At 51.9% G+C, this 27,835-nt stretch overlaps 1 protein-coding gene across 1 annotated transcript in view; it reads right to left on the reverse strand.

Moving 5' to 3' along the window:
- Window positions 1-27,835, reverse strand: part of CRTC3 (CREB regulated transcription coactivator 3) — a 92,296-nt gene that overhangs the window by 8,917 nt on the left and 55,544 nt on the right. Inside the window, exons 4-11 of the mRNA XM_077774267.1 lie at window positions 24,284-24,345; window positions 22,624-22,686; window positions 20,214-20,314; window positions 14,539-14,574; window positions 12,599-12,684; window positions 10,992-11,041; window positions 6,414-6,631; window positions 2,848-3,146 (exon numbers count right to left, since the gene is read on the reverse strand). Coding sequence (XP_077630393.1) covers window positions 2,848-3,146; window positions 6,414-6,631; window positions 10,992-11,041; window positions 12,599-12,684; window positions 14,539-14,574; window positions 20,214-20,314; window positions 22,624-22,686; window positions 24,284-24,345 — 915 coding nt within the window. The remainder of the gene's footprint in view (window positions 1-2,847; window positions 3,147-6,413; window positions 6,632-10,991; window positions 11,042-12,598; window positions 12,685-14,538; window positions 14,575-20,213; window positions 20,315-22,623; window positions 22,687-24,283; window positions 24,346-27,835) is intronic.

Consider the following 27,835-nt stretch of genomic DNA (forward strand, 5'->3'; position numbering starts at 1 on the left):
AGCATGAGCAGGGGAGGGTCAGAGAGAGAGGGAGTCACAGACTCTGAAACAGGCTCCAGGCTCTGAGCTGGCAGTCAGCACAGAGCCCGACGCGGGGCTCGAACCCGCGAACCGCAAGATCATGACCTAAGCGAAAGTCAGACGCTTAACCGACTAAGCCACCCAGGCGCCCCATCCGGCTCCTGATTTTGGCTCAGGTCATGATCTCATGGCTCGTGAGTTTGAGTCCTGTGATGGATTCCGCACTGACAGTGCAGAGCCTGCTTAGACTTCTCCCCCCACCCCATCTCTGTCTTAAAACAAATAAATAAAATAAAATAACAGAATCAAAGTATGAGAGCATAAATGAAAATTCGGCATAACAGCAGGAAGATAAAGAAAGCAGGGTGAAACGAGGAGGAGAGGAAAAATAGGGGCGTGAGAGGGAAAGGATGGGAGCCCAACACTCACACAACGGAGTTCAGGAAAGAGAGAACAGGAGTCAAAGGGAAGAAATCATCCAAGAAATAATTAAGGAGAATTTCCCAAGAATGTAGGATGGTTAAGAGTTTCCAGGTTGAGGAAACCCACCAATATCCTGACTCACGTCAAGCCACATGATCCAGAGGCTTTAGAACCCTGCGGGACAAAAAGAAAATCCTACAAGCCCCCAGAGGGAAAAAAGGAGATTTCGTTCAAAGTATTAAGAATCAGAACGGCACTGGATTTCTCACTCGCAACTCTAGAAACCAAAGGCAACGAATTAATATCTTCAAAATGTTGAGAAAATTATTTCAGATTTGAATTCTGTATCTAACCAATTGTACACTAAGTGATGGGTATTCTGCCTGCCATGTTTAAGGACATGTTTAAGTCATACCAGACCCATACACTCTTGCCCGGATAGCTACTGGTGGGCTGTGTCTCAATGTACAGAGAGGAGATCTAGCCAGACCCCGAGAGCCAGGATGTGATAAGTAATATGTACACAGAAAACTGAACTAACAAAAAAGTAAGACATTTATGAACTCCTGGGTGAAGAAAAAAACGTTCACTTTGTTCAATTTCATAGTATACTAAAGGATGCAACTGGGCTCTGTTATAAACTTTTTTTTAATGTCTTATTTATTTTTGGGAGAGAAAGACAGAGCAGGAGTGGGGGAGGGTCAGAGAGAGAGGGAGACACAGAATCCGAAGCTGGCTCCAGGCTCTGAGCTGTCAGCACAGAGCCCGACACGGGACTCGAACTCAGGAACCATGAGATCACGACCTGAGCCAAGGCTGGACGCTTAACTGACTGAGCCACCCGGGCACCCCCTGGCTGCTCTATAGAACTGTGAATGCACTAAACACCGAAAATTACAATACAGCACAGTGTGAATGAGGAGGGTGGGTAGGAAATGTGTGTGGGGGTGCGCAGGGTTTGGGGAGAGCTACGTCCTAATTCTCCATGGCAGCATCTCATCAGATGACACCTAACGCCAGAAGTCCAAAACCAAACAAGCATCAAATAACACGGTTATACCACAGAGATCAGCTAACATGGCTGAAAGGAGCCATCTCTAGGGAGTAGGAAATATGGTTAGTCAGGGAGGGGATGACAACTGATATTTCCCAACAAGCCCTTTAGAACTATGTGACTTTTAAAACTGTGTACATGGATAACACTGATTTTTAAAAAACCAAAATACTAAGCAAACCAAAAATGAAAACATTCAAAACAGGGTGCTCTCTCTCTCTCTCCTGTCTCCTTAAAATGTAGCAAGAGAGTAAGAGTGATATTTTTTATAGCCTATAATCTTGAAAATTAAAATTAAAGGCAATCCAATGATATAAAAAGAACCACTAAAAAAACAATTATGAAATCCCTCTCCCCCTCTCAGGAAAGGGATTACTCATGGAAGAGGGAGTTGTGACTGGGTCTGTTAACTCCTTCCGGTGTGTTCCGTCAACCCTTCCTTGCTGAACCATGACTCATTTATGGTGAGGTGGGGACTCAATGATGTCACAGTGTATCTAGGGAGTGACCGCAGCTGAAAATATATTCAGTGGTGATTATGGTAAGAACTGCCCTAATTGTTTCAAATAAAAACAAAGTTAGAAAAAAAAAAAGAACAAAAACAAAGTCAACAAATCAAGATATGACATTTTGACACCGAAACTTTTGTAACAGGCCTATGACTTCAAATTGTGCCTCTTTCTACACAGATTTCTTGGGACCTTTTACAGAGATCTGGTCTTTTCTATATATCTGCTATTTCATGAACAATAAAAGTATTGATTTTCCAATCTGTAGGTATAATTAGGGAAGAGGTCTAATCCAGTATCAAAGCTTCAGCAAGGTATTAAGTGTCTCCCTTTGGCTTTCCTCTGTCGCTTAAAATACTTACAGCATCAGTTACTGGTCATTTTCCACACCAATTTTAAAGCCCCAACCTGGGGGGGCCTGGGCGGTATAGTCGGTTAAGTGTCTGACTTCAGCTCAGGTCATGATCTCGAAGTTCGTGAGTTCTAGCCCCACACCAGGCTCTGTGCTGACAGCTCAGAGCCTGGAGCCTGCTTTGGATTCTGTGTCTCCCTCTCTCTCTGCCCCTCCCCTGCTCATGCTCGGTCTTTCTCTGTCTCTCAAAAAAATGAATAAACGTTAAAAAAATTTTTTTTAAACAAAACAAAACCACCCCAGCCTGGTCTCCCCTAGCCATCTTAGACACGTCTGGGCTGTGTTCTCTATGCCCTACCTGGGGGTCAGTGACTGCCGGCTGTGCGTCTGGAAACGGTGATCTTCACAACAAACAAGCCATTAGGGAGCGAGCAGTGCTGAGTTATTTACACTCTGCTCGGTGTGTTCGGTGCAGAGTTGGTTCTCACCTGGGCGGCAGGATAGGGGTTGGGCGGGCTGCTGGCCGACAGCTGTCTGCAGAAACCCTGATGCGCTTCGGGGCCCGGGGACAGCGTCAGGGGGCTGACCGGGGGCTGCCGCCGCCGCGCGGGGCCGCTCAGGGCCGTGGTGGAGAGAGACGGGTTGCTGAGGGAGAAGAGCCGCAGGGAGGGGTGCAGGGCCGAGGCGCTGGGGGCTGGTGTCTGTGGGTGGCTGTTGGCGGAGGACGAAAGTGCAGTCTTGCTGAGTGCGGCCTGGATGGAGGGGTTGCTCCGAGAGCCCTGGAGGCCTGCGGGACAAGTCACACGTTACTCGCCACAATCTCTCGTGTCCCTGAGATGCAGGAAAGCCCCCTCTGGTGCCCGCGATGCGTATCCGAGGCCGGCTCTGCCCGCGGGGAGCTCCTGGGCAGCGCCCCTACTGCACTGGGGTCTGACGTGCCCGCGGTGGGGGACCGAAGCACTGGGCTGCGAGCTGGCGGCGGCAGGGTGACAGTGAGCTGTGCTCCGGGAAGCGTGGGGCGGCCGCTGGGCGAGGTGAGCAAGGCCAGGGGTGTGCGTGCCCCGCCCCCACCCGGGGAAAGACTGTGCACACATTCTGTTTAGAGCCCCGGACGCGCTGTCCCAGGCACTGCCCGGACCCCGCGCTGCCTTGAGAGAGCCTCCTTTCCCTGAGTTGTGGCTCTGGGGTGCCGCCTTGACGGGGACCCGGTCTATACCCCGAACACCCCAGAGGAGCATAGGAAGGGACTCCCTCCCACATCTCCTGCTTTCTCTTTGCTTCTCCGGCTCCCCAGAAACCTTTCATGACAGTCTACTCCCATGTAGGGAAAATGAAGTTTTTGCTGGTGCTTTGTTTTATTTGGGGGGAGGAGCAGTGAATTTTAGCATGAGCGAGAGCTTGGGAAAAGGCATTTCCATGACACAGGCTGCCAAGGCCTGAGTTACATGAGGCCAGGACTGTGTCCTGCATCCTGCCGGAGCCTTGGCATGGGACCTGGCACAGAGTGGCCTTGCTCCGTGACTTAACCATGCCACTGTGCATCTCAAATGGGAATGCCGCGTTTCAAAGTTCAGCACATCATTCCGGTACCGGTAGGCGGGATGAATGGAACTGTGTGTTCTTTTATGTTCATAAAAAAAAAAAATCAGTGTTAGATATAAGTTACTGTAATGGAGCAATGACAGAATAAAGTATTCTTTGCTGGAAAATGTTTTTTTTCTCCCCCGCCACAAAGGCGCTTGGGGTGGCTCAGTTGGTTAAGTGTCTGACTCTTGGTTTCAGCTCAGCTCATGATCTCATGGCTCGTGAGTTCGAGCCCTGGGTCGGGGCTTTGTGCTGACAGCTTGGAGCCTGCTTGGGATTCTCTCTCCCTTTTTCTCTGCCCTTCCCCCATGCTCTCTCTGAAAATAAATAAACTTTGAAAAAAACGGAGAGGCTGTCTCTGATAAACTACATAGCTATCCCACAGTGCAACTCTCCACAGAAAGGCCAGGGATCTGCTGGCTAAAGAAAGAATGAGAGCTAAAGATGTGAACTGGGGTTAGAAAACAAATCTACTCGTTCAGAAGCAAAGCTCAAAGATGTTAAAAAATATACATATATATTCAACTTCATATATCATGCATTTTAAGGAGTCCCTAGAAATTATATAAAAACTTGATACTGGTTCTCATAACGTGCTGCACAAAATAATGGTTTTTTGGGGAAAACAGCAGATAGTGGTAAACACAGGACTTTCAGCTGAAGCAAAGTGTCAAAGGCTGCCCCGGGGAATGCCGGCTGCCTCTAGACCCCAGAGAGCTAAGTGCCGACGCTGCTTTACTTAGGTGACCTTGGATACCCTTGTACTGACAGAATTCAGCAAGCACGCGGAAGCAGAGCGGCAGGATAATGACCTAAGTAAGCAAGTAAGGGTAATCTCTGAAATCAATTCTAAAATTCTGGGGCACAATGGCTGCACTGCCACAAGCATCGGAGAATCTTCCGGCCGCCCATCCTGAAGGGGACCTCTCTCCTGCGAGCGGGGGATTCTGAACGCACAGTGGGAACCAGCAGCCCTTCCCCACTGGTGGGCCGTCACCGGGGATCCCCTCCAGAGGCGACAGTCCACACCACAGCCCTTGGGACCCTTACAGCCGGAGGCTGGAGCGCGGCCCTGGGAGTACGGGGTCAACACCCGCCTCAGACGTGGACCAGAGCATCTGCGGAGGCTCAAGTAAAGTTAGTGATGTTCCAACACGGGGACCTGAGCCGCGGGTGCCCAAACTTGAACGGTGACCCAAGTCACGTCATGGCAACATTTTTTTAATCCTTTTTTTAAAAGTTTATTCATTTATTTTGGGAGAGACAGAGAGAGAGCAGGGGAGGGGCGCAGGGAGAGGGGACAGAGGATCTGAAGTGGGCTCTGCACTGACAGCCTACAGCCCAACGCGGCACCTGAACTCAGGAACTGTGAGATCATGAACTGAGCCAGAGTCAGACGCTCAATAGACTGAACCACCCGGGTGCCCCCCCCACCCCGATGGCAACATTTTACTAGAGCCACATCCTGCATCTTTAAGCACCTCTGAAAATTTGAACCAATAATTTTAAACTGTGGTGGATTTCTATTTAGTATATTTATCTATTAGCATCAAATATTTTCATTGTATCCCTTACAGGTTTTCTAAAATTCAAAATATTCTCTGGGGCACCTGGGTGGCTCAGCAGGCTGAGTGTCCAGTTTTGGCTCAGGTCATGATCTCATGGTTCATGAGTTCAAGGCCTGCGTCGGGCTCTCTGCTGTTAGCAGAGCCCGCTTCAGATCCTCTGTTCCCCCCCTCTCTGCCCCTTTCCAGCTCACGCTCTCTCTCAAAAATAAACATTAAAGGGGCACCTGGGTGGTTCAGTCAGTTAAGCATCTGACTTTAGCTCTGGTCATGATTTTGTGGTTTGTGAGTTTGAGCCCCGTGTCGGGCTCTGTGCTGGCAGCTCAGAGCATGGACCCTGCTTTGGATTCTGTCTCCCTCTTTCTCTGCCCCTCCCCCAGTTGTGCTCTGTCTCTCTCTCTCTCAAAAATAAACAAACATTAAAAAAAGTAAAATAAACATTAAAAAACAATAGTAATGAATAAAATAAAATTCAAAGTATTCTCTTTTGAAATCCAACGGGAAATTAGAGGGATCTAGAGAGAGAGAGCCGTAATTATAAAACACTATCACATGTTGATTAAGAGCCATTAACATTGTTCAGTGAACACAGAAAGGAAAGCACACATTTTTCTGGACTCACACCTCCTACTCTCCCAGTCCAGGGACAGCCAGGCTGGTGAAGACGGTAAAGGACGAGGTTTAGCCGAGTGCCCCAGAGCCCAGTCAATCCGGCAAAAACAGACCACCAAAGGGAAATGCCAGCTGTCCCAGCTACTGGGACAGATACATAATTGTCTCTAACTTAGACGCAATCATTCTCATCGAACGACTCACAAACAGGCTGCCTGGCTGGGGACCACCTAGGACTGGGGCCACTAGGGCACCTACGTGGGCGCGGCTCTTACTGAGCGGAGGACACTTACCGGAAGAGCTTCTGAGGCCCAGGTGAGTCATGGCGGCTGGCAGGCTCCCCACACTATTCCCCACGCTCATACTACCGAAGATGTGGTCATTGGTGTCCAGCGAGGCTGGCACGGGCGCGGAATAGTGGAGGTTGGTTAGATCTGGCAGTGACCCCCCGGTATTCAGGGTCCCCAGGAAGGGTGAGAGGCCTATGTTTTGACCGTTATGTGGAAAAGCACTGGTAAAAAAAGAGAGAGAAAGAGAGATTATTTTCTAAAGTGCATTTGGCTGCTGGGGAATAGAACATACTTGTCGAATGAAGGCAGTGGGTATCAAACATCCAAGGGGGAGGGACAGAGAGAGGGAGACACAGAATCCGAAGCAGCTCCAGGCTCCGAGCTGTGAGCACAGAGCCCGACGCGGGGCTCAAATTTCCGAACAGAGAGATCATGACCTGAGCTGAAGTTGGCCACCTAACCGACTGAGCCACCCAGGCACCACCCCGCCCAAGCGAACAAACTCTTCCATGAACTACGTTCTATGTTTTTGTCCTGACAGATGACACCTCGACAGCCCGGAAAGTCCGATTGAAATAGAGAATCCCCCAGTTCCTTGCAGTGATGCAGGGGACACACGGGAGGTGGCTGTGCTCCTTCGTCCACTGCGGCCTGGTCCACACCGCAGGCCCCCGTGGGGCTATCCCTGCCTGCAGGCCAAGCCCCGGCCACACTCCACATGCCCGCCCCCACCCTGCCCCTGAGGCAGGCGGCGTGTTCCCCAGGGGCCCCTTGGACGCCAGACTCCAGGGGAGTGGGGTCTCTGAGGTGTGGGGCCCCGGGAGCGGCTGCGAGCCCAGGTCTGAGGGCACCGCTCTTGGGAGCTCACAGGCAGGCAGGAGACACAGACCGGGGGGAAGCCACCAACTGCCGTGTGGAGGGAAGCATGCGGGGCCGGGGCTCATAAGGGGTGGGGAGGACCGTTAGGGACACGTGCCACGGCGGACACAGAGGCGGGAGCTGTCAATGTCGGGATGGGCTGGGGAGTCAGGGCAGAGGCCGGGAAGGGGTGGGTGGCAGGTGAGGTAGGAGGGGAGTGAAGTGCCCGAGGGTAAGACGATGTGCCGACGAGTCCGGACCGGGGTCTGTGAGAAGTCGGGAGGCCAGCATAAGCTGCAGAAATGCCACCTCAGAGATGACACCGTGGTTACCATGTGGAGGACGGCGCAGGGGAGTGGGGAGCAGGGCAGGGAGAGCCGGTGAGAAAGCTCCTGCGTGGTCCAGGTCCAGCCGTGGGCTGACGAGGAGGAGACCGGCTGGAGGACAGCGCCGCCGGGCAAGAGCAGGGAAGGCACTGTCAACACGTCACCTCCCAGGGGCCAGCCGTGGGCGTCGGGCCTCAAGAGGCTCAGACAAAGCAGGGACGCAGCCATATAACACAAATCTGCAGTGCAGCGACAGAGCCTGGTGGCGTAAGGTGTGGAGGGGAAACCAGCAGGGTGGGGNTGGGCAAGGGAGGGAAGCATGAAACCACACAGCTGCCCAAGGAATTTAGATACCCCAGGAAATACCGCAGGAAGGTCAAGTTCAGGAGAGGCGGTGGCGACAGGAGGCAGGACTGGATAGGCAGGCAGAGAGCACAGGAGGCTCAGACAGACAAACAGCCAGTGGAAGNGGTCAGTGGTGGCCGCTGCTGGGTGGTCCCAGGCGACACTGAGAGAGCCCGTGGGGATGGGGAGACCCGGATGGAGTCTGGAGACACCTGAGGCAGTCCTCGAGAAGGACTCCAGATTTTCCGGCACGGGGGCGCTGGCCTGGGGACACTGGGGTGTACGAGCAGGCTGGGGGTAAGGGGAGGTGCTCTGGGGACAATAACGAATTCGGTCTTAGACGCGGAGTCGCCACAGCGTAAGAGGACATGTACTAGGGATGCCTCCTGAGGAAGGGCGGGGCCGGGGGCCAGGCCACAGTGGGCTGAGGAGCGGACTGGCTGTAAGAAGACTCAACAGTAAATACTCTTTCAAAAGAGTGGCTAAGAATTCTGGAAATGAGAAGGACGGAAGGATGGGAGGGAGGGAAAGGGAGCTCAGGGCTAAGGAAGGGTTTTTCAGTGCAGACTCCTTAATAAGCACATTGAAACATGGACAGAAAAACCTAGTAGAAGGGCTGGGGAAGGGCCGAACACTTAGGGGACGGAAGGGTAAGCAGGAGGGAGAGGCCTCGGAGAGGCCCGTGCCCTGAACCAGAGGAGGGCTCCGGTGTCTCTGATCCCACGAAAACAGAACGGCGAGGGGCATCAGGGGCAGGAGGGAGGCTGCCCGTTCCTTCTGGGTGGCCTCCCTTCCAGGTTACAGGTAGGGGGCTTAAGTGTGGAGGCCTGGAAAGAAATGGGGAAGAAGGAAAGGTGTCCAATGTGATGGATGAGGAGGGAAGGTAATTTTGGTTGTAGAGAGACTGACGGTGGAACCTTGTCTTTCAGATGGCTGGATGCAGACGGGTCATGGGGTTAAAGGTCACGGACTAGGAAGGAACTCAGGAACCCAGAGCTGATCACCCTGAGAGCAGACGGGCTCTGGGGCGGAGAGAAGAGACACCCATGGGCGGTGGCTGGGGGGAGTGACGGCAGTAGGAGGAAGTGGGGAACAGGCCCCGTGGCTCGGAACGGGGATGGGGAGAATAACCGGCCGGCGTGACGCAGGTCACTGGTGACATTCAAAGCACTCTCTCTCTGGCTGAGGGAAATACAAGTCGTAACTTTCCAAACACTCTTAGTACCGGCCGCAGTCCTCTCGGGAATCTGATAGGAGGCAGGTAAGGGCATCCCTGGCTCAAAACCCTCTGCTGATTCCACTCTGACTTCAAGTCCCACGCAACACGCCAGCCTCCGTGTCCTCGAGGCACAGGCCTGCCTCAGGGTCTCTGCACTGGCTGTTCCCTCTGCCCGGAACATGCTCCCCTTCAGCTCATCCCAGGTTCCGGCCGCACAGCATCTTAGCCAAGAAAGGGCTTGCCGATCCGACCCTGTCTTCCTCCCCTGTGCGCTTACCAACACGTGACCTATTTATCTGCCCGACTGTCCCTGCCTGTCTCTCTGCACGGGGGCCTCAGCTCCTCGACGTGCTTTGTTCACTGCTCTAGCCCAGCACCCAGAATTAGGGGGTCAGCAAATACCTGAATGAATAAGAGTCACCGAATGGAACTCTGCCCCCAACGTAAGAGCAAGAAAACAACACTGTATCTGAGAAACACCTGCTCTAAAGCTCTGGTGGGGGCGGCGAGGTGGCCAACACGCCGCAGCCTCGTGCTGTACCGTGGGCCTTTGGGGTACTGATCACTCAGCTGTCTGAGGGGTGAGCCAGAATTGGTTCTTGAAAAGTCTTGGCCCTTTCCATAAAAATCTTAGCGCCCCCTCTCTGTGGGGACGGCCTGCACCTCAGGGGTGCTGGTCTTCCGTCCGGGTATGGGTCCTGCAAAGCTTTTTGACTTTTTGAAGAGGTCAATCCTCAGCTCAGCTCAGTGGACTGCTAATTACACGAGTTTATGTTTAACTAGCCAAAAAAAAGAAAGTAAAAAAGAAAAAAAAGTCCGCACTCTGGTGACTCTGTAGGGAGTGTCTTGAATGAACTGCTGTGAAAAGCACACAGAAAGCTTCGCTGGGGAGGGAATAATGAAGGACGGCCTGAAGTAGATTTACTCCATCCACAGACCCCGAAGCGTGTGCTCGTGCTCAGGAAGGCCATGCAAAGGTCCCGTTTTCACACCACAGTATTTTGAGACCCGGAAAGAGTTGCTGCTTCTCAGGTGATTTTGGTGCCAAGTGGTGGGACGGCACTGAGGGGCGCTGTGGGGACACTGCCTCTTGGGTCCCCTGGGGTCCGCCGGTGTGCACCCGGGACCCCATCTCGTGGGCCAGTTTGAGGGGTGCCTGTTGAGGTGGGGGGTTCATTATTCCTCTCAGACCCTCGTTTGTCCACAGCCCCCATTTCCTCATGAACTTCCTGCATTAATGCTGCTACCTTACCTGTGTTTGTGAGCGCTCTCAAACCTTTTAGGGGGTAAAGCTGTACGCTTCAAAATACACTAACGAATTAGTTGTTTCAAAAACACAAATTATTCCTATGCATTCATCTTCCGGTTAATTTTTTAAATTGGGGTAAAATGCACCTCACGTGAAATTTATCCCTCATAAACGTACGTTTCAGTGGCATAAAGTGCATTCAGAGACACTCTCTCAATCACCTTCTGTGCAAGGAGGCCCCCAGGCTGACGGAGGCTGTCCCCCTCCCCGGCCACTGTCCCTGACTCCACAGGCCTCCGCTCCTGCGTCTACAGCGGAGCCGGGTGCTTACCAACACGTGCTGGTCACTCCCGAGCGCGTTTAGGGCGGGTTTTACTTGCTATTACAGTTACGTAACTTAATGACTTTAACATATGAAACGGGAGTACCAAAGGGAGGTGCTGTTCTTAAGAAAATTCAGTGGACTTCCATTCGCACATGACAAGTGGAGTTTCCCAGGGTTTTGTGACCAAGCAATGAGACTCTCCTTCCGGGAGAACCTTCCGGAGAGTCTCTGAGCCACGAACTGGAAGAACGTTACTTACCTGCCGCTTCCAACATCACAGGACCGAGGGCGCCCTGACAGGGACTGAATCTGGGGAGAGACAATGGAAATCGGGGCTTACAAACTGTAAAGTCAGACGCCAGTTTTTAAAAAGTGTCTGTCAAGTGTCCTGGGGCTCCAGTCAGTGCAAGGAGAGCCAGTGCTTTGAGGAGCACCTTCACATGGCAGATTTTTTTTAATTAAAAAAAAAGATTTTTTTTAATTAAAAAAAAAATTTTTTTTAATTTATCTCTGAGAGAGAGAGACAGCATGAGCAGGAGAGGGTCAGAGAGGGAGACACAGAATCTGAAACAGGCTCCAGGCTCTGAGCTGTCAGCACAGAGCCCGACGTGGGGCTCGAACCCACGAGCTGTGAGATCATGACATGAGCTGAAGTCGGGCTTAACCAACTGAGCCACCCAGGGACCCCCAGACATTTCTGTTCTGACTAGATTTTTCCTGGCACAGAGGAGGCAGAACATTAGTAAAATTAAAAAAAAAAAAATGTTTGCTTATTTTTGAGAAACAGAGACAGAGCAGATGCCTGGCAGTAGGGGCTCGATAAATAGATGCTGGGGAAAAACCTCATCTGTACTGTTGACTTGCTCTTGTCCCAGAAATGATTTACAGAGGGTTGCACAGCCCCAAGAAGCAGGGTGAGGAGCCCTCTCCAGAGAGAGCCGTCCCCAGAACTCCGGGGAGAGGGGGTACCGCCGTCCCTCTGCTGGAGAGGCCACGCCTGTCCTCCAATAAAAGCCTCCAAACCCGCTTGTGCCTCCCCACAGCCATGATGACAGTGTGGCTGCTTCTCCTCTAAGTTATGTGAATTTTAAATTATATCCCAAAAAAGATGAAACATATACATCTTGCTTTTACCCCACCCCCCCAAAAGCCCTTTCTAGCCCACCCTTAATGCTAACGAAGACTTTGATAGATTTGGCAGAAGAAACTGGAACTGGACCAGGGGACCCTGAACAGGTGGGGAGAGTTAGGTCAGTACAAGCAGTGGGAATAGAGTCTCACTAGCGGCCAGGACAGACGAACTGTTTTCTTTCAAAGGCAACACCGCCTCCCTACGGGAAGAAAGGTACCCAGGGACTCCCCGCTTCCACAGTCAGGGCAGTTAACAGCGAGCACCGCGCCGAGGTCGGCGAGCACAGCTGCGCACGCCAATACTCAGAGGCTCACAGAAGTCACAAAACAGGGGACTTATCTGCCGACTCCCTGAGGACTCAGGTCAAACACCCTGTATTCAAGAAAGGGGGACAGAAGCTGGTGACAGGGAGGAGGTCTGGCTACAAAACAGAAAAATCTGCCATGACTAGCAGCAACCAGGTGCCTGTGCTTTTAGGAACTGGACTGAGGTGAGAAGGACACACAGGTTTTTCAGAATGAAAACTACAAGCCAGGAGACCGCAGACCTGGCTCATCAGCACAACTGTGGTTCCGTTGAAGCCACCATTCCCTAAGATACTCTTCCATCTCTGCCCCCTGATGTCCTCTCTTCCTTTTGTCTCAATTCCTATTTTCCCCACTGCAGGACCAGACACTGACGTCGGGAGTGCAAATACTGAGAGACAACACACACGGCCAAGGACGAGCCCTTACCTCCTTGGTCTCCCACAGCTGTTTGGGCAGTGGCTTGGGGACATTTAGCAGGCTCTCTTCCTTCAGTGGGCCAGGGAAAGACAGCACTAAAAGGTGAAAAAGGAATACTTGCTGTGTTTAGAAGGCAACCATACTGCCTTTGGCCAAATTAATCATCTCTGCAAAAAATGATTTATAAAACACGTATGTATTGACTACTGAAGAAGGGGTTTTGCCCATTACTGCGGGGATCCCGCGGATGAGTAACACACGGTTCAACCCAGGACTGCAAGGTGCAGCAAGGGGCCGCCTGTGAGAGCCAGGGCGCCAAGTGGCTGACGGGCAGACAGGAAGGGGACAGTGCGGGCCTCTGCAGCTGGGCACCCAGCAGAGCCTTTGGGGGGCACAGGAAAGGGCATTCCTGAGAGAGAGATAAGAAGGGCCTAGAAGCAAGGAAACAGTGGGCAACTACAGAGTGGAGCTACTCTTCTCAATGGAGCTTGGCGTAAGGAAATAAAGTTCAGAAGGTCAAGGCCAGAGTGGGGGAGGGGAGACCCTGAGAGCTGGGCAAGGAGAGTGTGGAAGCCGGCGGCGAGGTGAGGAGAAGCCACAGCGGCCCAGGAGGGGGACGAAATGAGGGCAATAAAGAGAAGAGGGACACAGCATGGAAGGTGGCCCCCCCGGTGAGCCCCCTGCGGGCTGGGGGCGGTGGGTGGAGGGAAACTGAGAGTCCAGAGGGTTTGAGGCAGAGGCGCTGAACAGCTCTGGGAGCAGGGACCACACAGNGGGGATTCATCCTGAGAGACGCTGATGTCAGCTCAGAACTACGACTTCTGTTGTGTCTCGGTGGCCACAGAGGCTCCCGTGTGACTGTCGTGGCCACGCACCAGGACAGGCTGTGCACCCGAGTATAAGAGGCCCCAGGAAGAAGTCACTCAAAACAGAGACCAAACTTGCAGAGTAAATCCTGAGAATGACGCAGGTTCTTACAGGCGACCTCCTGGGCACCAGAAACACGGCCGCCATTTCGGCTTGGATATTCTAGGCTGAACCAGTGTTCTGGGGGTGGGGGGGCCGTCNGCTTATTTGGTCGAATTAAATTTCAGGTTAAAAGGTTCAGAGAAAGAAAACCGCGCCTGGTGCTCAATGAATCAATGAACTGGGTCACACTCTGCTCTGTCAGTAGATCTCAGGGTCAGCTGGCTTTGTGAAACTCAGTATCTTCTGCAAAACTGGCAATTTCACTTTGCAGTTTGCCTTTTTCTCACATTCTTTGCACCTATCTGAAAACTTTCTGTTTTTAGATTTTTTTTATTATTAAAAAAATTTTTTTAAGGTGTATTCATTTTTCAGAGACAGAGACAGAGTGGGGAGGAGAAGGGTCAGAGGGACAGGGGGCCATAGAATCCGAAGCAGCTCCAGGCTCTGGGCTGTCAGCACAGAACCCGACGCGGGGCTCAAACTCACAAACTGCGAGATCATGACCTGAGCTGAAGTCGGACGCTTAACCGACTGAGCCACCCAGGCGCCCTTTTAGATTTTATTTTTAAGTGATCTCTATCCCAAACGTGAGGCTTAAACTCCCGACCCCTAGATCAAGATGTGCTCTATGGACTGAGCCAGCCAGGTGCCTCAAAGCTTGCAGAACTTTCTGAATACAAAGAGACAGCTGAGAAAGAGGGTTGGGACAATTAGTGGTTTCAGTGACGGACTCATTAATATTTTCATGTGGTTACAACGGCTGTGACCTACACGGTCACAGGGTTACATGGCCCCCTGTCCTGCCCTTGTTTGTGGCTCGCCTTGATTTTATAAAGCCTCCCGAAAAGAAAGCCGATCAGCTGCTGTCAGCGTCTGGGGAAGTCGTGACACAGGACTAGGCAGAGCGCGGAGGGGAAAGGAGGCTACGCAGACTGAGGGCAGCAGCTGGCTCAGCACCAGCAGATGAAATCACTTCCTACCTTCCCCGTGTACATCGTTCTCACCGTCACAGAAACCTGGTGGGAGAGGGAAAAAAAACACTTTTATGTGGTACTTTCAATTTTATGTAGCTAAGAATCAGTGATTCCTTCTGATTTGAAATAGAATTTTGAAAACTCTAAGGCAGTTTTGGTACACCCATGCGCCTCCCAGGGTGCATTTGCATTTATACTAAAATTAAAATAGACAGGAGTTATTTAAGCTGGCTCCCTTCTACTTTTCCTTTAAAATTATCTCCGTCTTAATTTTTTTTTTTTTTTTTTTTACTGCCTCTATCCTGAAAGAAGGACAAGTACAAAGTCTGAGGACCTCTGTTCAAATCACAAAGTAAAGAAATACAGATCAAAATTCACCCACGTTGGGGGTGGGGCGGTGTGAGATGGGCAGGTAAATCCAAAAATCTACAGGACTGTTTCACACTTACCGCGTGTACCTAACGGGACAAACCAGAAATTCCAAGTCGTGCGTTGTTATATACATATTGCTTGCAAAAAGTCAAGTTATTTTTCAGAAGAGACTTATCTGGAGTCTCAATTGAAGTAGTGTATATAACAGCTATTCACAAAGTTTTAAAACATTTGAGTGGGAATAAATTCTGGCTAAGTCCAGTATTTCTAATCCATAAAAAATAGCATAGACAACAAACTACAGTATTTCCCACTGCTCTAAGCAAAAACCCACGAATCATGCCAAGAATGGCAGGTTACCATGCTCCTTGGAGTAATGAAATAGACTGAGTTTTCAGTGTAAAATCAGGACAGAGTTTTAAGCGCGAAGTCTTTAAATAGGCTTACGTGCATCAAGTTTAGTTAAGTTTCTGGAGAAAGTTCAATCTCTCAGTTAACTTGATGAGCCTCTGCAGCTTAAAGGAAATGTCTGATGATCATGCATTCAAGCTGCATCCATCAAGTTCCTGCACTGAGTGAGGGCTAGGCGCTGCCAGGCTGGAGAGCGGAGGGGAGAAGTTGGAACGTGGAGGCAAGTTCTCCAAAACAGGTAGAAGACGGCCGATTTCGGTGGGGCCCTGGGGCAGGGCAACGCTGAGAATCCCAAGGAGCGCGGATAGGTGGACAAATTGAGCTCACTCATTGAGACAGGGCCTCTCTCAGCCCACAGAAACAGAATCTAGGTTAGTGACTGAAGACTTTATTTTGGTGCACGGCAAGAGTTGGGTAAGCCGGTTACAAAGGCAGATTCCTGGGCCCGTCTCGGAGACTGATTCAGAGGGTGTGAGGATGGGCCCAGGAATCTGGTTTTAACGATCACCTCCGAGGACCTCCCCGGACAGTCCCTCACCTGCTCTCTGAGGGACGCGGACTAGGCTACACTTAATCCCCACTGGGCACGCCCAAGGGAAGCCAGGTGAGCAGAGCACTGGGAAATGCGGTGCAGAGACACAAAAGGTGTGGCTCTAAATCGGCAGTGTCAGAAGGAGGGGAGAGAACCTTCCGACTCATACATTGGCTTCCTTGGGGACCCTCATCTTGGGAGAGGGCCGGGAATCTGACCATCCTGGCCACGAAGCAGTGACTATCCCGTTACAAATAATAAACCAAGCTTGATGCGGCAACCTGGTGAGCTATGTTGCGACATCTCTTTGTCATCAAGACGCCAACCACTCTGGGCTCCATCAGTGAGGCTGACCTGTCCTCGAGCACGGGGAGCCGACAGAGGGTTACCTTGTGAGACTGAGTGGCAGGGAGATACCACCCCCCTGCTATCCTTGGTACCACTCCTCTCCATCAGACTGAAACAGAAGGAAGCCTTCCTGGAGGAGGAGGCACCTGAAGGCCCTGAAGGATAGTGACGAGGATGATAACATTAAGAGCAAACACTACTATTCAGCTACTAGGTGCCGGGCGTCCCAGCGCCGTGAGGCACTCTGTGCCGTCCTCACAGCAGCCTAGGAGACGGCCGCCACTGGCAGCCCCAAGGTGGCTCTGCTAGCAAGTTCTGGGGCTAGAACTCCGGCCTGTGAAGGGATTTTGACACTGGGGAGTGAGGGCGAAGGGGACGCCCCAGTGTAAAGACGGGACGAAGAGGGGAGGGGAGGGAGGACAGGGAAGAAGGGACGTGGGAAGGGGAGGCAAGGCCAGTGTGCACAACAGGGACCAGCGTGGTGTCCGGCCGGGGCACAAGATGGGGGGACGGCAGGTGAGGCTGGACGGAAGGAGTCTGCCAGTGACGGGGCGCGATGCAGGGGTCAGGAGTGGCGGGATCACGGCCGTGCTTTGGGGAGAGCGTCCTGGCGGCAGAGAGCGGGAGGCTGGGACGGAGAGAGCCCGCGGGCGGGGAGCCAGGCGGGAAACCAGACACTGGCGCACGCAAGCAGGAAGCGGGGCCGGGCAGGGGAGCAGAGGAGAGGCGCTCCGAGGACCGAATGGCCGGCCCGGCTGCTGAACGGTGCACGGGCTGCGGGAATGGGGGAAACTACCGACAGGCTCCGGCTTCAGAGTCCGGGTAACGGGAAGGACGGGGGCGGCGGTAATGGATGTGTTAGCACCAGCCCAACACGGAACCAAAATACCCAAGCCTGGATTTTTTATTACAGGAATAAAAAAATACCGTAGGATATAAACAAAGCGCTAAAACTGAAAAAGGGAACGCGTTGTGACTGGGACATCTGGAAAGAGAGGACACTCACAGCGGTCCCACTGGGGATGGCAATGACCGAGGCCCCAGCTGTGCTCCGGGCACCCTGGAGGCCTCAGAGCCACGGAGGGCTGACCTCCCAAGGGCAACGCAGGCCGCGCTCCTCTGCCCGCGCCCATGCCGGACGCATCTAAACTCCTGGCACCGGCTAGGCGCGCTGAGCAGGGATGTGGCAGGGGCGGCAAGAGCTGGGTCCCTGCCACCTCCCCGTCCATCCTGACACTCCTGCCATCTGGGTGCCGCCTTCAGCCCCTCTGCAGGCCTGGGGCGCTGCACCCTGCCCCTCCTCCCCATGCATAAAGGGTCATTAACAGGCTCACTTCCTTCAGGGTTATTTGCATTTGAGGCCTTCTCCGAAAGGGAGCAGCTCACAGCATCTGCCTGCGGAAAGGCCACCGGAGGTCCAAGCCATGCCTCTTTCCCAGGGGAGGGGCTCAGGGCTGCAGTTCCCAAAGCTGGTCCAACTCAGCATCTATCTATAGCTGTGGGTGCATGGAAGACGATTCCCACACACTCTTGGGTCCCGGAAAGGACAGGGACCGCTCCAGCACCGCCACGCCGCCCCCCCACCCCCCCCAGCAACATGGGAGCCAGGGAGCCGAAGGCAGTTAGGGGACAGTCCTAGGCTAGGGAGACCGAGCCAGGCTTTTCTGCTTGCCAGGCTGTGTGCCTGTGAAATGGCAAAGCACACCTGCTGCCAGAGAAATGGTTCACGCTTCTCTTCATAGGTTCTGGATAATTAAATACGAAGAGAGAAACTGTAAAAGTCTTGTCTGGTTGTATAAGTTTATTTCTGTCATTTACATCAACCACTTACCATTGATGCCTAATTGTCATGCAACTCAGTAACCATTATGAAAATTACGAAGCATGTATCAGACTAACAGCTTCATTCTCCGGGGACAAAACTCCTGCTCATGGATGTATCATAGTTTATTGCTCATGTAGTTAAGTAAGAGCAGATGCTCCCTTATCGGCATGCAAGCAAACCAACAAAGAAAAACAGTGGGAACATGGACTGAGGCTACATCATTACGCTCAGTAAGGATTCCCAGGGAAAGAGCACTTATTACTGCTTCTGCTACGGAGCCTAAGATCCTGGGCTTCAATTACAGTTTCCCATCACTTCTTAAACCTTTACTTTATTTGGTTGCTCCTATACCAAGAAATACCTTTTTGCAAAGCTAACTGATATTTTTAAAATCCAAAAGGAAAGAAAATGAAAAACTTTAATGAATTACAGGGGAGAAATACATGAAACTATTTAAAATAGCTCCCACCAACAAATAGAATTCTCCAGAAATAAGCCCCATCCTTGGAGACTTGAAGAATACTTTAAACACACTGGCTTTCCCATGTAAACACATCCTTATTTGGATGTGTTTCTGAGCGATGCCATTCTTGCAAGGCCGCCACAGCAGCAGGCATGCAGCTCAGAGGCTCGCGCCGGCGGTCAGCCCGCCTTCCCCGCTGTCAGGCACCGGGGCCCAACCATTTCCACCTGCTGATTTGCAGACGGGTGGCCACCTTGAGTCTCAGGTCAACCCAGAAATTCTGCTCCAGGATTTCTTTCTCTCTGCTTTCCCTCTCGCTCTGTCTACCCAGGATCAACGTTTCCACTCTGTTGCCTTTCCGTCCTCGGATGGATCTGGACATCTCCCACCTCTTCCCTCCCAGGTTACCCCACTCAATTAACCACCTTCTTCACTTACTTTCCTTCCTCTCAGCACGCAGGCCTGAGAGGCTCTTTCCTTAAAATTACCTACAATTTCCTCCTTTTCTCAAGAACTTCGGCCCTTTCTGCGGAAGCATAAACTTCGCGGAGAGGATGACGACATAAATGAAGGAACGGGGCAGAAGTGCAGCACTTTATTCACACTGCGAGGGCGAAAATCCATCGCTCTGGCCCCTCTCGGTCCAGGAAGACCGGGACCTTGCCGTACCTGCTGGCACCCCCGCTGGTCACAGCCTCTGCCTTTCTGGGCTTTATTTGCTCCCATCAATGCCTCTCTGGGGGCTAAACTACCGCATCTCCCCGTGCGCCCCACTTCTCTCAGCTGTGAGCACTGGGCTCCCATCCAGTCGCCACGTTACCGCCAGCTCAATGCTCACACTCCCAGGGGTGGAGACATGGCCTGGTGGCCCAGAGCACCTCTCAGCCATCTCACACTTGAAATGTAAATGAATGTTTGGGCAAATGCAGCCATCTGTGAACTGCACCAAGGGAGCAAATATGGCAATGATTATTATTAACTGAATCCCATCCCTACTGTGTGCAAGGAAATAAGAGCTTGAGCGTTCTCTTTGGAAGGAAGAGAGACTATCTTGGGTTTACGTGGTCTCAAAAATAAAGAAAACCAGAAAAGCTGGTATTATCTTGACCAAGATTTATTTATGCTCCTGTTTGGAGACCAAACATACGGCCCTAACCGCTTGTGGATAAGAGCCAATCTGCACAGGAGACCGGCAATTCAAGACCATTGTTCCTACCTGATCATCAACCCCGGAGGGAAAGGCAGGCCTGGAAAGTGTCTTAGGGGAACCCGGCAGGTGGGGTGTCAGCACCTAGAGTCTGTTCCAGCAAGTGCTCTGTGCATGTGCAGCCTCTCCCACACTTCAACACGGAGGGCCCCGTGCTGGAGGTAAGAGCATTAAGATGCCGACTTCAAGAAACCTACACTGAGCAGAGAGGGAGAGGCACACTCATGAGAAAGGCGGTCAGGAGGCCAAGGTAGGCATCCGCATGGAGGAACTCTGGATGGAAGGGCATGGGTAGCTGTGGGCTGGCAAAGGGAGGGAGGTCAAGGATGGCTCCACAGAAATGGCGACAGAGCCAAGGGAGTTGGTCGGGTAGGTGAGGGAAGGGGAGAGAAGAAGAGAAGAGAACAGGAAGACACATCAGAGTGGTTCACGTGGTGGAGGAAGGTGAATGAAGGCCAAATCCTGGAGCTCGTGTCATTCCAGACAGAATGGGAAAGCACAGAGGCTATTCGCAGTGTCTTACCCATATATGGGGCAGGCCAGGCCGACTGGCCCCCTCCTCCATAGGGGTCCTGGGGCTTGGCACTCAGAGCACTCGTGTGAAGGGCAGAATCAGAATTGGTCCTAAGGGGGAGGAGAGAGTCTGACTGAAAATCCATTTTTCCTTAGTAAGAAGGCAATATTCTTTGCTGAAAATTACCCACAGGAGAGAAGGCAGGAATGAGGAATCTACAATCATCCGTTAAGATGAGGGGTTGGAACCTACCTGAAGTCCCTCACATCAAACTATAGCCTCTGAGGATGGCCCACGCCCAAAAAGATGGCAGTCTGTACCCGTTACAGTCTGCCACTCGGGGGCTCATGGCGTCACGGTCTACTTCGACAATGCAGACCCTGGACTCATCGCCTCCCCTAAGGAACTTCCTGTTCTCCCTGGCAACTCAAGAGACCGCTGGGACCCAGAGCCTCTTCTTCTGAAAATAACTCCTCCTGTGTGAAGGGCCTCCTACCGCGGGGCCCCTCCGGCCCTTCCAGGGACAACGCAAGGCCAAGATGACTTTGAAAATAATACTACATGTTCTTTGCCCTTCTGCCCTCGCTCTCGTCATGAGCGCAGCAGCTGTGGGGTCACGCAGAGGACCCAGCTAGCTCTGTCTTGGGGAGGGTTGTACAGGCACGGCAATGCTGCTCCTCTCAGTAAACTCCTCTTTGGTTTAGAAAAGGTAACTGTGGGGCGTGTGGGTGGCTCAGTCGACTTCGGCTCAGGTCACAATCTCGCAGTTCGTGAGTTCAAGCCCTGAGTCCAGCTCTGTGCTGACAGCTCGGAGCCTGGAGCTGGCCTCAGAATCTGTATCTCCCTCTCTCTCTGCCCCTCCCCTATTCGCTCTCTAGCTCTCAAAATAATAAATAAAACATTAAAAATATACATATAACTGTGCCTCCTAGAAGAAGGCATCTTTTTAGGTAAACGCGTGAGGAGTTCGTTATTGCTTTGTTATTTTTACATTAACAAGTATCTTTTGTAAATCTCTCAATTTAACGTCCAGTAGCAATAGGTTGATGTCAACAGGCACAGCCACTTATGCTAACACTCTCTGAGGACCTTACCGGTCTGTAAGATTGTAAAGGACCCCTGAGACAGGCAGTTTGGAGACCCCTGATGTAGAGTGAATTTCTGAAATGCTCCCAGACATTTCCAGGGGCTGCATAGCTTAACTCTTAGGAGATGATTATTTACTTATCCAAGGGTCAAACTACCTGCCGTTTGAGACAGAACTCCAATTAGCCTAAAATGCTTCTCTGTGGTCTGTTCTGGGTGACAGGCTCACGTGGCCAAGACAGCCACGTGGCCTGACTGGGCGCCGTGGCGGTGCTGTGCTCAGAGGAGGGCACGGGTGGTTCGGAACCTGCAGGATGCATCGGGGAGCGTGACCCTGGGGTTAGAGAACCCCCCCACCCCACCCCCCGCCTCGTGGTGCGGATTCTGGCTCCTTTACAGAGTCAGAGAGGCTCAAGAGAATGTCAGTCAAACGCAGAGTCAACTGGGAAAATGTGAAGTTAGCCTGGGTATTAGATAATATCAGGGAATCACTGTTATTTTGTTAAGTATAAAAATGGCAGTGCGGTTGTGTTTTCTTTAAAAGAGGTTCTTCTTCTCAACCTTTCCTGTTAGAGATATTTACACATGCCATACGTGGTCTAGCGGTGGTGGGAGGGGGCGGGAGAGCGGGATCAGAAGAAAGGAGCCGGGCAGCATGCGGACGAAGGCCGAGGCTGAAGGGTGGGCACGCGGACTTCCCGTCACTCTTCTCTCTTTGGTGTATGTGTTATACTTTGCACTAGGACCTTTTAACTTTAATCCCAGTACCACCACACATTAGCTATGTTGCCTTGGATAAGTCATTTAATTTCTTAAAACAGAAAATAATATTCACTCCTGAAGGATGCTGTCAGGATTGAAGAAAATGACCTCTGTAGAGCCCTTAGCGCTGCAGTCTGGCCCAAAGCGATCAACGATGCTAAGCCACCTCTGGCTGAATGCTAATGCCACCCCCCACCCTGGGGTTTCTTATTTATCTTGTTTAATCCCCACAACCAGCTGCTGATACAGGTATTATAATCTCCCTTTTCCAGGTGAGTAAGCTGAGGCACAGAGAAGTTAAATAACTCACTCAAGGTCGCACAGCAAGAGCCAATCCTGCAGCCCGCCTGGGACTTCAGGCTCTCACACTGTCTACGTGCTCGGTGCTGCCTGTGCAGACATTCAATAAATGGTGGGAGATTTAGACCTTAAATATTTTTTTTAATACTTCACACAAACACATCTGATGCGAATATCCTCCAGCAACTGGACAGTATATAACGAACAGCAGGACAATCGAATCAACTGGTCTTCTCTGAACTTTATTTCTACCAGCAATCGACCCAGGTACCTGTTAAGTGCAGAGGTCAGCCTGAACCCAGGGTGCTTTTCTTCTTTCCAAAGATGCTGCTGCCTTTAAAGAACAGAATGACACAGAAAGAAAAGACATTCAAAATCCACAGGAGCAAAGGAGAGCCTGGGGCCCAAGTTTGAGAACTGGGTCCTCTCACCTGGCTGTACAACCTCAGGGACAGTCACTTCAAAGGCTCCGTGACTTGTTCGTTTTGCTCAACAGCGTTAAAATGAGGTCAGACCGAGTGATCTCTCCACTTCCTAGGACTCCTGATTTCGATGATTAAAAACTACCACAGATCCCCTGGGCATATAAGGAGGTCTTGTTTTGTTTTATCTTAAAAAGGGGAAATAAGCACCTCTGAAATAGTTCCAGTCTATGACCGACTCCTCTCTGGGGGAAAAGACGTGTTGCTCAGCACTCCCCTGAGTGTCTGTGGAGGGGGTGACCTGGCAGTTCTGGAAGCAAAAACACTATTCCCAGGAAGACAGCCGTGAAGAGGAACACACAACTGCCCAGTTTATGAAAATATCAATCTAACTAATCCCAGGGCTCTGGGAAGCTGAAGACATTTTTTTTTCTCAGATACAAGTTTCCAAAATATCAGTTCAGAAACGCCTTTTTATGATTTAAAATGTAGTATTGTATTTATCCATGACCTTGCATCCCAGAATTCTTGAGGGCAGTTGAAAGCATCCTGGGGGCAGCGGCCCCCTCCCCGTTACTCATCTTCATGTGGACTTCTGGGGTCCTGACTACGTTATTCACGGTTATGAGCTTAGTCAGGATTTGCCCAGAGGGCAGTTGGAGAGTCGACCTCAACACAGAGAGCTGAATTTTTTTTTTTTTTTTTAATATGTACACTTCAAATGTCTCCTAAATCTGACCCGGTGACCTGAAATGATACCACATACACAATGGATATGCCAGCCTTTTCAGTTGATTTCATATTCTGTTACTTGCTATATTAAAAAACACTCTATTTTGTTTTGTATACGCCCTCTGTATACAAAAATACTCAGAGACTCTAAACCAAATCCACTGTGTAAATTACAGTTTAAAAGCCTCTTAAGTCTTTTATTCCTTCCAATGGCTTATGAGGACACCCTGAGCAAAGGTGCTTATTTCTCCTATTTTTCCACATCTCCAACAGAAGAATACCCAATCAGAATATTCTGTTGGTAGATGTAGTCCAAATGTGTTTCTGTTGAATTTTAAATATGAAGATCTAGATTTATTTAAAATTACTTTTCATCTTAGACTTCCACAAAGCCTATGATTGTTCCTGGAAGACCTAAGTTTTGTAAGAGAAAACAAAATTCTAGGATTTATACTAGAAATCGCTACAATATTCAAGGTGGATAAAATAAAGTGGAACCATCGACAAAAAACACGTGCCCATCAAATCTTTTTAAAATACGGTCTGCTGCGGTGTCTGGGGGGCTCCGTCGGTTAAGCGTCCGACTTCGGCTCAGGTCATGATCTCACAGTTCGTGGGTGTGAGTCCCGCGCCGGGCTCTGTGCTGACAGCTCAGAGCCTGGAGCCGGTTTCAGGTTCTGTGTCTCCCTCTCTGCCCCTCCCCCGCTCACGCTCTGTCTCTTTCTCTCTCAAAAATAAACAAATATTAAAAACATTTTTTAAATACGGATGGCTTACCTTGGCCAACTCTCATCCAGAGGCTGTGGGGAGTAACTGGCTCCGAGAGGACTACCATCAAAGTGGAATTTTTAATAAAGGAAAAATAAAATTAATGGAAGGTTGAAGCAGAAGGAAGACAGATGCCAGAATCGCGGAGAGTTACACAAGGGGGCTCTGCTCTGGTTCTCGTCTCTTTCTCTACCCCGACAGCTCTTCCTCCAGGCTTTCTCTCCTAAACCGCCTCTGGAAAGCCTCTTCCTCCAGCCAGTGCAGTCTTTGTACGATTCACGTGTGGGGTCTGTGTGCCTTTTTTTTTTGGCCTGCATAGCATCCTTTGTTTTCAAAAGCTCTCTCTCTCCACCCTCCACCCCAAACCTGGTAAGGCTGTCATCGTGCCCAAGCCCCTCTGTGCCATGAGATGGTACTCAGGCTCAGTACTTCCAGTCAAGGTACTGCCCTGGCAAGAGTGACTGGCTCAGGGATGGGCTCCTGACAGAAGCGAGGCCAGAGGCTGCCTCTGAGGAGAAAAACACAGTGCCCTCAGTTGGTGAGCGCGAGAGCTGCGTCGCTGTCTGCAGGGAGAGAAGGCCTGTCCACGCAGGAAGTCAGCACAGAGGTGACACGTCGCGGATCCAGTGTCAGAGCTGTTGTGCGAACCCCTGGATAGCGCCCTGGGGCCTCCAGGGACATAAGCCAGTGAGTGTCCTTTTTTGTCAAGCTGAGGGTTCCTATTACTTATAACCAAAAGAGAGCTGCACTAGATTTATGGAGAAATGTTAACTTCCTTGGGTGGTTGGGGGTTCTGTTTTCTAAATTCTGTTTTCTTCCTGGGGCCTAGCATGCTCTGGGACATATTCCGGATGCACGGAGAAGCAGAGAAAGAGATGTGACACGACAATATACACGCCGAAGGTGGCAGAGGCGTTTAGTTCATTTACACCCATAGAACGGTCTCTTCAAAACACCTTCACTCATAACACTCTTCTGCTACAAACTCCGTAATGATTCTGTACAGAAGCCGTCACCCACGCGGGCCCCGGGGGAANNAGAGGGGGGGCCCCGCCATGCAGGCCTGGCCTGGGCGTCCCCGGTGAACGACCGGATGTGAAGGGCCTCCGTGGCCGGGGGAGGCATTATGATCATAAGATCCACTTTCTGTAGGTTCGTCTTGTCGTCTCCAGTTAGCCTCTTTCTGAACCTAAGTCAACACGGTAGAAGAGATGATTTTCAAAAGAGAGACACTTCCTCAACAGTAACGATGGGGCTTCGTGTACACAAGTGCAGGCTAGAATATGCCACAGGAGGCCACCGCGAGGAAGAAGGCCCCCTGGGAGACGAAGGCCATGAGAGCCTTGGAGGACGGAGCTGTCGGCGAGGAGGCACCGCGCCTCCCCACCTGCGGGCACCGGTCTTTCCCCTTCCCACGGAGTCTGATGGATCTCCACTGGGAGAAGTGTAGTGTCAGGACGCAAGAGGTCCCCGTCTCTCTCAGCGGCCCGCCGTCCTAGGTCCTCGAGGCCGTGCCACTGATACAACTCAGCACGCGGTGGCCTAAGAGTAACATAACGACCGCCACCGATTACTTCAATGGTGAGGTTCAAGTTGGCATGTTAACTTTTCTGATGTGTATTAACAGCATGGGCATGCAGTGATTTCTTGAAATTAATTTTTACAGGTGTCTCACTACCTTGCCTAGGCTGGGGCGCAGCGGCTGCTGACGGATGCAATCCCCTTACGGATCGGCGCCGCGCCGCCCTGGGCAGGCCCTGCACTGATGCGGAACTCAGCGTGGACGCCCCACCAGCCCGGCTGCTGCAGCCCTGAAACCCTGGGCTCCAGCCATGCCCCCCTCAGCCTCCCGAAGGGCCGGGGCCCAGGCGCACCACCACGGGGCCCAGCTGGGATTTTTAATATGAGGAGGTTAAGGCAGCAGAAGTCAAAAGATGTGCCCTCTGAGCATTCTTAATTCTTGCTGGTGCATATCATTTATTGACTATTTAACAACTCAAGAGCTGCTTGGCATCAAGAGAACTGCTAGTATCACTGGCTCACAGCTGAAGTCAACTGAAGGCACACCCAGAAAAGGCTCACTTCTTAAGATCTCAGGAGCTTCAGGGGCACATAAAGCTTTAGGGGGTGCTCAGTAGGTTAAGCACCTGACTTCAGCTCAGGCCAGGATCTCATGGTTCGTGGGTTCAAGGCCCGCATTGGGCTCTGTGCTGACAGCTCGGAGCCTGGAGCTGCTTCCGATTCTGTGTCTCCCTCTCTCTCTGCCCCTCCCCTGCTTGTGCTCTCTCTCTCAAAAATATATAAACATTAAAGAAAATAAAAAAAGATTTCAGAAGCTTTAATTCAGGTTGCTCTGACTGGTCCACAGCACTGACGTGTCTTACAGGACAACTTAAAGATGGGAAAATACCCTCGTTTGTAAACCTGAATTTACCATGAATTCAACAAACGACTGTGGTGTCCCTACCAGCTGCCAACAGAGAAGCAGCCGGCAACGGGATGTGAACGAGCCAGACCGGCCTCTCAGCCATCACCCCCAGCCAGTCAGCCTAGGTTAAAAAGTCCCCACGTTACTGTGCCCCTTTCTATTTGCCCCCCTCCCCGCGCACTCCGTTTCAGGTCTTTTGCTACCTCCTCCTGCTCCTCCACCTCCGACCCTGATGCTCCCTGAGTCCCGTGGCCTCACAGCCTCTCAGCCCACGTGGCTCGCAAAGGGACCGGACGGGGACAAGGGCCTCAGAACTGCGCAGGGTGTCATGCAGGAGGGCAGTGCGGGAGGCTGGGGGAGGAGAGCCCAGGACACATAGACCAGGCCCGCCCAAGCTCGCCAGGGGGTCAGTCCCGCCCCGGCCTCTGGCTCCAACCAGCACCCGGCACCCATGGTCCAGTGACCCACAAACCCTGACCCGCCCGCTGCCAACAGTTCGCCAAGTCCAAGTCCAATTCTCCCACGGCCTGCTTGACTCTGCCACCAAAAGTACTTTCCACCTCTATCGGGACCCCAATCCCGCTCCTCCCTCGGGTCGGCTCCGTCTTCCTCCATCCGTGTCTACCCCCGCGACGTGCTCCCCACGTGCCTGCGATCCTCGAGAGGAAGATCCTTGCATTCCTGCCTCAGTCTGCTGACAGAGGGACCCCTTCCCCCTCCACGTGGGCAGCGTCAGGGCGAAGCTTCTTAGTCACTCTTCCCCAAAGGAAGGGGAGTAGCTCTTCTGCTGATAAGACAGGACATCTGCTGGCCCATCTACCCGTGGGTGGGGTCACCCAGCCGCAGAAGCTCCAGACACGTCCACCCTGTCTCCCCGCCTCGTGGCTCAGAAGCACAGCCCGGCTTCTTCTTTTGGCTTCCTGTTCCCATGTGGTAAGCGCACCTGGGGGCGGGCTCAGGAAGAGCCTTCTAGAGGCAGCCTGGAGGCCGGCCATCTTCTCTCCTAGCCTCTGGAGCTCAGGGCCTACGAGGGAGCAGGGTACGGGGGGCAGGCAGCTGGCGGCGCAGGTGCGCTCGCCGTCCGTGTTCACGGAACCCACCCACCACGACGACTTCCAGGGTCAGATGCGGGA

The sequence above is a fragment of the Crocuta crocuta genome, unplaced genomic scaffold (genome assembly GCF_008692635.1).
Source record: "Crocuta crocuta isolate KB4526 unplaced genomic scaffold, BGI_CrCroc_1.0 scaffold7, whole genome shotgun sequence".
Lineage (NCBI taxonomy): Eukaryota > Metazoa > Chordata > Mammalia > Carnivora > Hyaenidae > Crocuta > Crocuta crocuta.